General features: G+C 46.0%; 1 protein-coding gene across 1 annotated transcript; it reads right to left on the reverse strand.

The window, feature by feature from the left end:
- Positions 1-5,864: 5,864 nt before the first annotated feature.
- On the reverse strand, positions 5,865-13,100 carry PROX2 (prospero homeobox 2). The gene is made up of 4 exons (XM_083447255.1): positions 11,523-13,100; positions 9,392-9,493; positions 7,902-8,096; positions 5,865-7,239 (listed from the first exon to the last, which is right to left on the reverse strand). Exons 1-4 carry the CDS (start codon positions 12,990-12,992, stop codon positions 7,054-7,056), a joined length of 1,953 nt encoding a protein of 650 aa, XP_083303381.1. The 5' UTR covers positions 12,993-13,100; the 3' UTR covers positions 5,865-7,053.

The raw sequence follows: 13,100 nt of genomic DNA on the forward strand, positions 1-13,100 counted from the left end.
CAAAATAGCCTGACGCCAGCACTGTTCCGGCCGAAGATTCGCTTTCTCATGCCCCCACATCCTGCTCTTTCCTTTTAGCACCACCTACTACACCCTGGCCGCCCGCCGCCGCTTGCTTTCCCGAACCTCGAACTCCGGGCAGCAGGCGGCGGCGAAGAGAAGCGGAGGGGCGGAGTTTGCGAGCTGTATGCAGATGAGGCGCCGCCGCGGAGCATTGTGGGGGAGAGCGAACCGGGGCGTGAGGCGGGCAAGGAGAGATCGGGGCTCCGTCAGGCTGTGCCGACAGATGATGACCGATTGCGAGCGAGGGAAGGAAAGCGGGGACGGGGCACTCGGCCGGGCCTTGGTGTGCTCGCTGTGCTTTGAAGGGGTGCGGGAGGAAGGCGGCCCGGGTCCGGTCTGATGAGAAAGCATACTTACCTGGCAGGGGAGACACCTTGATCATGAAGGAGGTTTTCCCAGGGTGAGGCTCATCCATTGCACTGCGGGTGTGCTGACCCCTGCGATTTCCCCAAATGCGGGAAACTCGACTGCATAATTTGTGGTAGTGGGGGACTGCGTTCGCGCTTTCCCCTGATGACTGGTGTACAAAAAACAGAATAAATGTTTGCTGCCTAATAAAATTATTTTCGCCTACTAGGATTTTGATTTCTGTTTTGCTCAGCTTTTCAGTTGCCTGTTTGTCGGTGTTTGTGTGGAGAGCATTCAGAAAAGTGGCGTTTAGTCAGCAGGAAGAACTTGTGTAAGGAATGCCAGTTGCTGGGAATCACAAGCGGAAAAAGGGCTTCCCACAAGAGAGGCATCTGGTTGGCTGCCGTGAGAAGAGCGTTTCCGCTAGTGGGTCTTGGGTCTCAACCCGAAGGGCTTTTTACCTTACATTCTAATATTAACATAACATAAATGCTTATAACATAAATATGGTCTGAAGCTCAACATCAAAAAAACGAAGATCATGGCCACTGGTCCCGTCACCTCCTGGCAAATAGAAGGGGAAGAAATGGAGGCAGTGAGAGGTTTTACTTTCTTGGGCTCCATGATCACTGCAGATGGTGACAGCAGCCATGAAATTAAGAGGCGCCTGCTTCTTGGGAGAAAGGCGATGGCAAACCTAGACAACATCTTAAAAAGGAGACATCACCTTGCCAACAAAGGTCCGTATAGTAAAAGCCATGGTTTTGCCGATAGTGATGTATGGAAGTGAGAGCTGGACCATAAAGAAGGCTGATCGCCGAAGAATGGATGCTTTTGAATTATGGTGCTGGAGGAGACTCTTGAGAGTCCCATGGACTGCAAGTAGATCAAACCTCTCCATGCTTAAGGAAATCAGCCCTGAGTGCTCACTGGAAGGACAGATCCTGAAGCTGAGGCTCCAATACTTTGGCCACCTCATGAGAAGAGAAGACTCCCTGGAAAAGACCCTGATGTTGGGAAAGATGGAGGGCACAAGGAGAAGGGGACGACAGAGGACGAGATGGTTAGACAGTGTTCTCGAAGCTACAAACATGAGCCTGACCAAACTGCGGGAGGCAGTGGAAGACAGGAGTGCCTGGCGTGCTCTGGTCCATGGGGTCACAGAGTCGGACACGACTAAACGACTAAACAACAACAATATTAACATGTATGTTTTCCACAGGCCGCTGTACAAAGTTGTTCAGCCTTCATATATATGAATTTATAATTTATATATAAAAAAAATTATATGGTGCTTAGGGAACAACTTGCACCTTAATATCAGCAAGGCAAAGGAGATGGTGTTGGACTTTCAGAGGAAGAGAGGAGAACTAGCCCGGCTGTACATGGGGAGGGCTGTGTGGAGAGAGTCTCTTCCTTTAAATTCCTAGGAGTTTATCTCAGTGAAGACCTTACTTGGAAAATAAATACAACCCAGGTGGTTAAAAAAGTCCAACAGAGACTCCATCTCCTCAGAGTATTGTGAAAGAACGATGTCAATCAACATTTGATGATCTCCTTCTACCGGTCAACAATAGAAAGTGTCCTTTCATACTGCATCACGGTGTGGTACTCTGGTTTGACATCAACTGAGAGGAAGTGCCTACAGAGGGTGGTGAATACAGCACAAGATATTATGGGCTGTCCCGTGAATCCGCTGGATGAAATAGCGGAAGAACGTTGCCTCAGGAGAGTGAAGAAAATTCTCAGGGATGATTCACACCCTGGCCGGCACTTTCTTGATCTCCTGCCCTCAGGCAGAAGCATGATTAGTCGCACCAACAGGGTCAAGAACAGCTTCTATCCATGGGCTGTTAGGCTGCTGAATGAAAAGAGAACTGACTTTCGGGTTTGGTGGGGGGGGGGATTAAGACTAAGAGAGCTGACTGGGGGGTGCGCGTGTAATCTCACTGTATACAAGTTGTACAAGCGACAATAAATTATTTCAAATATGTGCTTCTCCGGAGACAACGGCTTTCCAGCAGCGCCATCCTACGGCGTCCATGGAACGAGCAAGAGTGCAGAGGAACTACTGTAGACGTTCAGTATTGTTCAGCTAAAAGAGGTTTCTTTTCCAGGTTGCTGTCACTTTCAGATTATTTATTCTTAGTGGGTTTTCACCGTTTCCCCACGACCCGGGCGTTTCTTATTAATCCTGAGGCAACCGGTCATGCTCGTGTGGATTGTCTTCTCTGCCACTCTGTTTTGTCCAGTAGCTTCTCCTTCTGAGAGTAGCTCTAATTGCTTTCTCTGTGGTATTTTGTTAACTATACTGTCACAAGTTTTCGGTTTTTAAAGTTTGTCCTGAGTAAAACTCAGTAGCTGAGGGAGGGCATGGGAGGAGCAGAGCAAAAGAGGCGGGAAAAATGGGCTGGGAATGTGAGCGAATACTGAAATCTATTTCTCCCGCCCTGTCTCCTGGGCTGTGGAGCCAAAGCGTGCCTGGTCATCGCCCTTGCAAGCCGGGTGCTCGGCAGCGCGAGGACGACAAGGCGAACGAACAAACTCTGCCTTAAACCAACTTCTCTTCTTCCTCCGGCGGTGCCCTAGAGAAGCGGCCGCTGGGACTGAGAGTCAGCAGCTCCGCCCCCTCTTTGGCCTGAACGCGGCTTGGCAGGGAAGGGCGTGAGGAGGCGGAGAGACTCCCGCATGCAGATGAGGCGCCGCCGCGGAGCATTGTGGGGAGGCGCGAACGGGGCGCGAGGCGGGCATGGAAAGGTCGGAGCTCCGTCAGGCTGGTCGGTAGATGATGCCCGGTTGCGGGCGAGTGAAGGGAAGCGAGGACGGGGCCCTCGGCCGGGCCTTGGTATGCTCGCTGTGCCTTGTTAGAGTGCGGAAGGAAGGCGGCCCGGGTCCGGTCTGATGAGAAAGCATACTTACCTGGCAGGGGAGACACCTTGATCATGAAGGAGGTTTTCCCAGGGTGAGGCTCATCCATTGCACTGCGGGTGTGCTGACCCCTGCGATTTCCCCAAATGCGGGAAACTCGACTGCATAATTTGTGGTAGTGGGGGACTGCGTTCGCGCTTTCCCCTGACAATTCATGTGCTAAAAACAGAAGAGAAAATGCTGGTTGTCGTGTACTTTTCGTTAATCTCGGACTGCTTCCCGAAGCTTTCACCGCTTTTACTTGTTCTAATTATTTTATCCCTTTTGTATGGTAATATAATTTTTTTAATCTGTTTTAGCGCTGTGCGATCTTTCAATATATTGGCCAAAATCGGTTTTGCGGGGAAACGATTCTAACCTTGCAATACGCAGCATTCTATCGCTCCTCATGGGAGAGAACAAGGCAGCCAATTTCAATACACATCCTCACGCCTGATCCCAAATTTCATTCAGACATCGTGATATATCGGAATATTGTAATGTTTAACTGCTGTTATATCACGACGTTGAAAATCAGGTATCGCTCAGCCCTAGTCTGTTTTTTAGTATACCTAAAATCCTTTGTTTATTAGGGCGGACTGGACTTAATGGTCAGGGGTCCCTTTGCCTTTAACCCACATTGTGTTAAAAAAAAATTTTTGCAGAAGAAACTACCATAGAGTGCAAATTCTTTGCAGAGGTAACTACCATAGAGTTATCAAAATTTTCAAAAGTAGGGGGGCCGTGGCTTGGCTTTTGAAAAATAGCGAGTCCTCATTAATTAGCAATTGGGAACACTGCTTAAAGCTTTTGACAAAATCCCCTGTGATATTATTGTGGAGAAGCTAGTAAAATGTGGACTGGACTCATAACTGTTAGATGGCGTTGTAGCCGATTGAGCAAAACCCAAAGAGTGCTTACTAACTGCTCCGCATAAACCTAATAAGGAACAAATCAAAAGACCCCATGACAGCTCTTGCATCTGTTCGCTGCGGTGGTGCCCTAACAGAGAAATATTACTTTCCCACTTTCACATTTCCCAGTTACACACTTCCTGCGTTAAAGTAAAAACTAACTAGCAGAAAGCAACCCAGCCTTAACCTAACACCAAGCATTTTCTCTTCTGTTTTTTGCACCTGAATTGTCAGGGGAAAGCGCGAACGCAGTCCCCCACTACCACAAATTATGCAGTCGAGTTTCCCGCATTTGGGGAAATCGCAGGGGTCAGCACACCCGCAGTGCAATGGATGAGCCTCACCCTGGGAAAACCTCCTTCATGATCAAGGTGTCTCCCCTGCCAGGTAAGTATGCTTTCTCGTCAGACCGGACCCGGGCCGCCTTCCTCCCGCACCCCTTCAAAGCACAGCGAGCATACCAAGACCCGCCCGAGTGCCCCGTCCCCGCTTTCTTTCGCTCAGCCGCAGCCGGGCATCATCTATCGGCCCAGCCTGACGGAGCACCGACCTCTCCATGCCCGCCTCGCGCCCCGGTTCGCGTCTCCCCACAATGCTCTGCGGCGGCGCCTCATCTGCATACAGCTCGCAAACTCCGCCTCTCTTCGCCGCCGCCTGCTGCCCAGAGTTCGAAGAGGGCTCCGTAGCGCCGCGCCCGCCGCTCATAGCCAAGGAAAGTTCGAGGGAAACAAGCGGTGCTAAAAGTGGAAGGCGGGTGTTGCGCTGTTTCCCTCCACCTGTGCTTACGTTGTGTATTTGTAAATAAACTCAAATATTAACAAAATGCCCTAAGCCTCCAGTGGTCTCTTTTTCCAAAGGAAACCAATCCTGGGTTATGTGCTGTCCCTCTCTATCGCCTTCTACACAGAGAAGTGGGAAGGAAGTAACAATATGTTGTCTATGCAGAGGGAACAGAGTAGCCATTTTTGCCTTACTGTATAAATTTCCCTCAAAAAGTAGCAGAAAACTCCCCTTTTTACTTTACACGTTTGTAAAGTCTTTCAGACATAGCTAACCAACTGGAGGAAACAGTGAATAGAGCTTCGTTGAGCACATCTCAGTCTGTTTCCACTTGACCGGGTTATCCATATAACTGGGGATTAAGGGAAACAAATTGCTAAAAGTGTCTATATTAATAATTTTATTTTTTATATGTGACCCGTTTTAGTGGATTGCCTCAGCCTCTCTGGACGGAAGCCAGAAGAATATACAGTGGTACCTCAGGTTAAGTACTTAATTCGTTCCACAGGTCCGTACTTAACCTGAAACTGTTCTTAACCTGAAGCACCACTTTAGCTAATGGGGCCTCCTGCTGCTGCCACGCCACCGGAGCACGATTTCTGTTCTCATCCTGAAGCAAAGTTCTTAACCTGAAGCAATATTTCTGGGTTAACGGAGTCTGTAACCTGAAGCATATGTAACCCGAGGTACCACTGTATAAACACATGTCTGGCTAGAACATGGGAGAAAGAAGAACTCCAGCAGGCCACAATGTGTTGGCTAAACTTTGCCAACTGTTTTAATGATAGAAGGACCTATCACTGGAATGTGGAATGCTTAAGCATCGGATTTAATAACTGAGTGCAAAGTTAGTGCATTTTGTGCATTTTATTTTTTTGTATTCCTTTTTATTTGTCCCTAAGTTCACAACATCTCAGACAACCTCTTGCTTCATAATAACATCCCACTCATCCTGTTTATTTTATGATAAACTGGGCACCAAAGCTATACAATTTAGGAATGATAAACTGAAACTACAGTATATAATGTCAGCAAAACCTAAGGGATAGAACCGGATACTTCTAATGGGCTTAAAGTATGTTTACTGCAACTTCCAGAGAAACTGAGGAAGAGTGCTCAAAATTATTCTGCCTGACAACACCAAGGGGCACATTAGAAATACACAGACAAGACTAATAACAAGCTACATTTGAATATAAGAAAAGCAGTGCTAAGTTACTTAAGGGTTGCAGTCCTATCTATACTTAATCAGAGCAAAGCTCCATTGAATACAATGGAACTTACCTCTGAGTAAACATGCATAAGGCTGTGGGCTGCTCACAGGCAAAATTGAAGTTCTTGTGAAGGTTTACAGAAGCTTTTACGAAAGTTTATTTACAGGCACACAGTTTTGGGTTTGGAGCTTTAGCAAAATGGGGGGTTGAGACTAGTCAAATAGCAAACATAAGAGGATACAGTTGGGCTTGTGGAAAGCTTAGCTTTTCCTGTAGGGGGCTTGGCAAGGTTTACATCAAAGGTTTACATAACCTGTGACATCCAGACATTGCTTGGCTACAGCTCCCAGCATCCCTTCTTACTGACCATGCTGGCTGGAGCCAGTAGAGGTTGGGTCCCTTGGCAGAACAGTCATGTATAAGTATGATAAATAAAAACCTGGAGGGCTCCAGGTTAGCGAACCCTGGATCAAATTGTAGGTCACCCTTCATCAGCCTAGTGTGGTCCAGATGTTTCTATCAGCCCCAGTGAACATGGACATAATGAGAGTAACACAGCATGTAGAACTGACAATGGACATGGCGGCCATTTAGGAATACCAACAGATGGAAAGGAGGAGGTTCCCCACCCCAGAATAGTGCCTTTCATATACTTTACTCCATAAAGTAATCAGCCTATTGATGGCACTATGTGCTCTTTACAAAGTCCAATCTCAATCATTACATTGGTATGTAGTGGAGATTTGATGTTGACATTGGCCGGCCTCATCCTCAAGCGATAGCTTTGTTTTATAGTCACATGTACCAGTTGCCATGATAACTGTGCATTAACCTTGGTTCAGCTCTTTGGGGCAAGTGGAGGATTTAAATGCATCTGGTATTTCACTATCTAGTTTGGAAATTATTTTGTAAATCGGCTTTTTCCAGGACGGGTCCGAGTCCTTCCCTGCCCTGACAGCACTAAAGAACTCCTGAAGGGTCAGACTAGCAACATCCAGGAAACCATCAGGAACCTACAGACAGAGAAGAAGAAAGTTAGGACTATCAAGCAGCCACTGGTCAGTTTGACATCTGCATAGGGTGGACTGATCTTCATCAAAGTGAATGTCCTGAATGCAGTGGCGTAGCGTGAGGGGTGCAGGGGGGGCCGGCCGCACCGGGCGCAACATCTGGGGGTTAGGGTTAGGGGGCGCAAATTCACGAGTTAGGGGGCGCAAATCCACGAGTTAGGGGGCGCAAATTACTTGCCTTGCCCCGGGTGCTGACAACCCACGCTACGCCACTGCCTGAATGTCCTGCAAAAAAAGTTTGTTTGCTTGCTTAATTATATTAAAACACTAATTGAGGAGAGGGGAATAAAGAACATTGCTGTGCACTAGTTTGGAAAAAAACATGTTGATCTGTGTGTAGAGACAGATGTACATGCTGCCGCTTTAGATGACATGATTGTACGAAGGCGTGTACAGTTACCACCTGCAATGTACAAAAGCATATTGTGGGGGGAAACCAACACCAGTGTGCTTAAAAGACTACATTTCTGCACAGCCTAAAGTGTTCTGTTTCACTGTTTATGTCCTTATGTTTTAGGGAGTTATCTAGTTCTGGTAAAAAGGGCATTTTCTCAGAAAAATGCCACAACAGGCAAAATAAAACTATGTAGCAAGCGTAACCTCACCTCAAAATCATTCCCTTTGTTGTAGTGCACATTGAGGATCCGGAAGAGCTCAGAGTCCCTGGTCACAATGAGGTCACTGGGATCTGTGAGGTCCTCCAAGACGGCTTGCCTGGCAAACTTTTCCATCTGGATGTAATAAAATTCACGGAAGTTGCTAAACCACTTGATGAGCTGGGAGGTGATGCAGCGGGTGAACTATGGAAAGAACATGTAACATGGTATTCTTGGATATGTACATCCTAACAAGCACCTCCTACCTGTGTGGATGGGAAATATTGAGACAGATTTTGGAGGCATAACATTGAAAACACCCATGGTAAAGGAGCATGAACACATGAGCAGAAACAGTGAGTCATAGGCATATGACTCCCCTGATGCAGACAGCTTGTCTTCTTAATTAGCAGGTTCCACCTTGCCCTTTTATTTTGGAGCAGAAGTCATTTTCAATAGGGCGAGGGGGCAACAGACAGATTGTGTGGCTGATGTGATCCTCTAGAGTTTTCTACACTACATCTCCCACCATCCCTGACATGCTGGCTGAGGTTGGAGTTCAACAATACCTGGAGAGGCCTATGTTAACCACCGCTGAACTAAAAGAATAATTCCAGGGAAAAATATGTCCTTTGCTAATCAAGCCATACTTTCAAGCAAACCTATTAGTAGGTCTTGCCCACAAAGATAAGCACTGCCAGGTTTTTACTGGGAATATATGCATTATATCAAAAACCAGGTCAAACCTCTATTTTAATTCCTTCTTCAACTTCTTGTGGAAAACAATGCCTCTATAAGTCTATAGCACCAATGGGCCATCCATTCCTCCCCTCCCCCCGCCATCCATTGTGAATAAGCATAATAATGTTGCTGCTCTGTAAACTGTCACTAGGGACCACCAACACTCCACCACTGATCTCCAAAGAGGCCTTGCGCTTCACTCATGAGAAAAGGCAGGGAAATTCTGAACTGTTCTGTGGTATGCTCTGATTCCAACCTGACACCCACAACCTTACGGAGGATGTACTGATCCAATCCAATGAATTATTTTAATTATTGACTTTCCACCTTTCTCCATCAAAATCAAACCTAATATAGCTCACCAATAAACAAACAAACCCCAGAATGAAACATTTTGTCCAAATGAGAGGCTGGGGACTAGGCAGAGAGGCAGGAGTGGTACAGTCTAAAATTATTATTTATTTTGTAAGTATTAAATTTGTATACAGCCCTTCATCCGTAGATCTCGGGCTGCTTCACAACATAAAACTACAATATAAAAACACAAATACATAATATAACAACAAACAAACAAACAAACAACCCCTCACCCACCCCTCAATTACAATTATTTTGTACATACTGGTATGCACATTTGCTAGCTGGTACTTATTTCTTGCAATACCTTTCTTCCTCTTTCAGTTTCTTGGAACAAAACCTGGTCAACATCTGCACATTTTTACATTAACTTTGGAATACAATAAGCCGAATACTTTTACCTGGACGTCTAGGAAGTAGGTTTTCAGCAGAGAAGATGTGGGGTAGCGAGAGAAGAAGAACATCAGCTTAGCCTTTTTCAGATGACCAGGGGTTAAAGCTTCCTGGATGTAATTCGGAGTCAAGGAAAAAGTTGCTTGCTGTTCCCAGTCCCCCAAGCTAACATTAGTTGGGGCTGTGTAACACTCTACCTTGCGGAACAATTGCTGAACAATGTTTAAGGGCTGCCAACTCCTGATGCAGAGCTATTGATGGCAAATGCTGTTCCTTGTTGTCATTATATAGCAGTGATTCCATGTCTATCAATTGTAGCCTGCAGGAATCAACTTGTCACAGCAAGAGGAAGGGGAGGAAGCTGAGCAGTCAAGTTACTGAGTGCAGGTTCTATCGTCCCTGTTAGTTTTCTCAATGATCAAAGCTATTACAATGCAGGATCTCACCCTAGGTCAGGAGTTATTCATCAGGAGTAGTATCTGACCTAGGGTGAGATCCTGCATTGTACCAGTCACTTGTTTGACTTGCATTTATTTTTCTGGAAATCTCTCTTGTTCCATAGGCACATGTAGTGCAGTTAAGCTTCCCAGATCCAGATCCTAAAAGAACCAATCCTAAAAGGAAGGCAGAATTTGTTTAGGTGTGTCTTTACTTGCAGTGGTGAGGGAAGCTTCACCTGAGATAATTTTTCCTTCTGCACAGCTCTTAAAGGTGTGATAGCTCTCTAAATGTTTGGGCATCATGAGGGCCCTTAACACAGTGTTGAATCTTGAATAGTTCAGATGCTGAGGTCAGGCTTTTATGGGCTAATCTGACAGAGAATGTTTAAGAGAGACAGTGCCTTTACTAAGGAGAACTAGGCAGAGCTAGATGAGCTGCAAAGCCTGTATTTTAGCCTAGCCTATTGTTACATCGCTGTTGCTAAGAGATTAAAAAACCAAGTTGAAATATATGGTACTTACATATAAACTAAGGACATTAACAAACCAAGATACAATTAAGTTAACAAAATCTCTTTATGGGTCTTTGCAGCAGAAAAGATAAATCTAGTAACTATTTTTGCTATTATTTTGTTTGTGTCAGCCAATAACTAGATCCTTCCTGGGTATTTTAGCAGGGTGGGAGTAAATAATTTATTCTGGTCACCTCTATAAAAGTTACATACAAAAACCCTCATGTGTTAATGTTTCTGTTGCTCCATTCCTGCAAGGGCAGAGCCATTTGATGAATGAGATAAACTTTTACTTACTTCTTATTAAGTTCTATAAATTTATCCAGAACATAAAGTAGTGGAGTTGTCCTGTTTCTTCATGTAATGAGGGAAACCTGTAAGATTCTGGTTACAGAATGTCAAAATATGTTATTTGCTGTTCAAATATGCTAGCTCAATGTGATGTGAAATGCTACAATCAAGTGTGTGCAAAACAAAAATCCCATTGGGGTCACTTGGTTAGAAACTGTTTTTGGAGGATGTATTTTGGAGTGGGGCGATGAGTGCATAACCCATTCCCACCCCCACCCCCGCAGCAATGCCCCTGATACTGAAGTAAAATACTTTTGACTGGATGTCTGAATCTCAGTAAGGATGGTGCCAGTATTAGTGGGGGGAAACAAAAAAAAGTGCATTATAGTTAGACGTAATATGCACTGGAAGGCTGGTGAATTTTCCTGAGGATAATAAAAAAAACACCAATGGAAACTGAAAAAATAGTTAGAAACTGGGAGAAGCTGTAATGAACAGATTTGCCTACTACTAACAGCCACTCATGGGACGCGGGTGGCGCTGTGGGTAAAACCTCAGCGCCTAGGACTTGCCGATCGAAAGGTCGGCGGTTCAAATCCCCGCGGCGGGGTGCGCTCCCATCGTTCGGTCCCAGCGCCTGCCAACCTAGCAGTTCGAAAGCACCTCCGGGTGCAAGTAGATAAATAGGGACCGCTTACCAGCGGGAAGGTAAACGGCGTTCCGTGTGCTGCGCTGGCTCGCCAGATGCAGCTTGTCACACTGGCCACGTGACCCGGAAGTGTCTGCGGACAGCGCTGGCTCCTGGCCTATAGAATGAGATGAGCGCACAACCCTAGAGTCTGGCAAGACTGGCCCGTATGGGCAGGGGTACCTTTACCTTTTTAACAGCCACTCACAGCTGATGCAAGATGCTGATGACGCAGGAAGGATATATGTGTTGAAGGGAAGTACATTCCATCCATCAAAGCTTGCATTTCAGCCAACTCTGAATTTGAAGCTGGAAGAGAGGCCAAACTTTCAATTTCAGCAGATTTATAGGGTGTTGGACATCGCTGGTGTCTCATGACAGATGACTTCAGTTTGATTGGTCGCCATGGCCTATCTAAGCATTCTGGAGAAGGGACCATTTTGGGAGACAGGCTGCCCCAAGGGCTATTCTGGCCACATAGCAGCATTTGGCTAAAAATACTGTTTCCTTGAACTTCAGAGGTCATAACCAAGGGATAATTCACGGGTGGTACTTGGCAGGGTTTTCTCTCCATTTTTGAGCGGATGAGATAGGAAGGGAAAGCAGGAGGTTTTTCTGTGGCTACTGAAATGGTGCTTTTATGGGAAGAAATCTTAGGAAGCCATTTGCTGGATGCACTTGCTGCAGCACCTGTAAATTCTCTCCCAGTAGAGGAGGCTGTTACTGTGGGACTACTTGGCAGATGGGGCTGAGGGCCTGGGGATTCAGGCAAGACTTGCTTCAAGACAGAATCCACAGCCTGTGTCACCACCTGTATTAACTCACGTTTCAATATCTCTGAAAGAGCTCTGTCTTCTGAAGTCAGACTATGCGAATCTGATGTTCTAGTTCCTTTCTCTGACCATTCAGATCCTCTCGTCTTGGGGATGTTTCTACAAAAACGATCTCTGCGATGGCCACTTGAAACACATTGACTACCGCTATCCAAGCTTTGTCCAAACTTCTCCTTCAGCAAACCCAAAGTCTTCTCCATACTTCCTTGGCTTGGACTGGAATCATTCAGCTCATGAGGCTGAGCGAACCTCTCTTGTAGTTGCTTCAGCTGCTGCTGCAAAATGTGGAGCTGTTTTTTCAGCTGGAGGCATTCTTCCACTTGAATACCACTTTGGCCAGCTCTTGCCAGAGAAATATCGTGCAGACTTTGCTGCTGAGGAACTCTCTGCTTTCTCTTGTTCTCTCTATAGCTCCCCTTTACTTTCTCTAAATGGTTTTGATCTCCTTCCACTTGGATACCAGGCACTATAGGGTTTGGTGTCAGGCTCATTCCCCGGATAATATTTTCCACCCTGGCCCTCTTAGCTTGCAGGTGTTCATTATGGAACTGACTAGAGTTAATCAAGCCACAGTCAGGACTCGGGGAGGAGGCTTCCCTGGACCAGGTGCCATTCCCAGCACTTTGGAACAGCAGTTCAGTTTTCTGTGAGGAAGGGAGAAGAAAGCTAGTATCTAGCTCACCGTTAGGTTCTGGCTGGCTGAGGAGATGCGATATTATGGATGCATAGTAAGAAGCAGGGGAAAAGAAACAGTCTCTTTCAACACAAGTGTCTCCTTTTTGTCCACCAGCATGTCCAGAAGTAGGTCTGTAATCACAATGATCAGCAATAGGATTCCCATTCATATCTATTTCTCCTTTGAGATGCAGGGTTAGTATCCAACAAAATAGTAGGAGTTATTTGGGTAAGGAGATTGTAATACAGGCACAACTTATGAATGCGACACAATAGGT

Source organism: Podarcis tiliguerta, assembly GCF_965153285.1.
Source record: "Podarcis tiliguerta genome assembly, chromosome: 1".
Classification (NCBI taxonomy): Eukaryota; Metazoa; Chordata; class Lepidosauria; order Squamata; family Lacertidae; genus Podarcis; species Podarcis tiliguerta.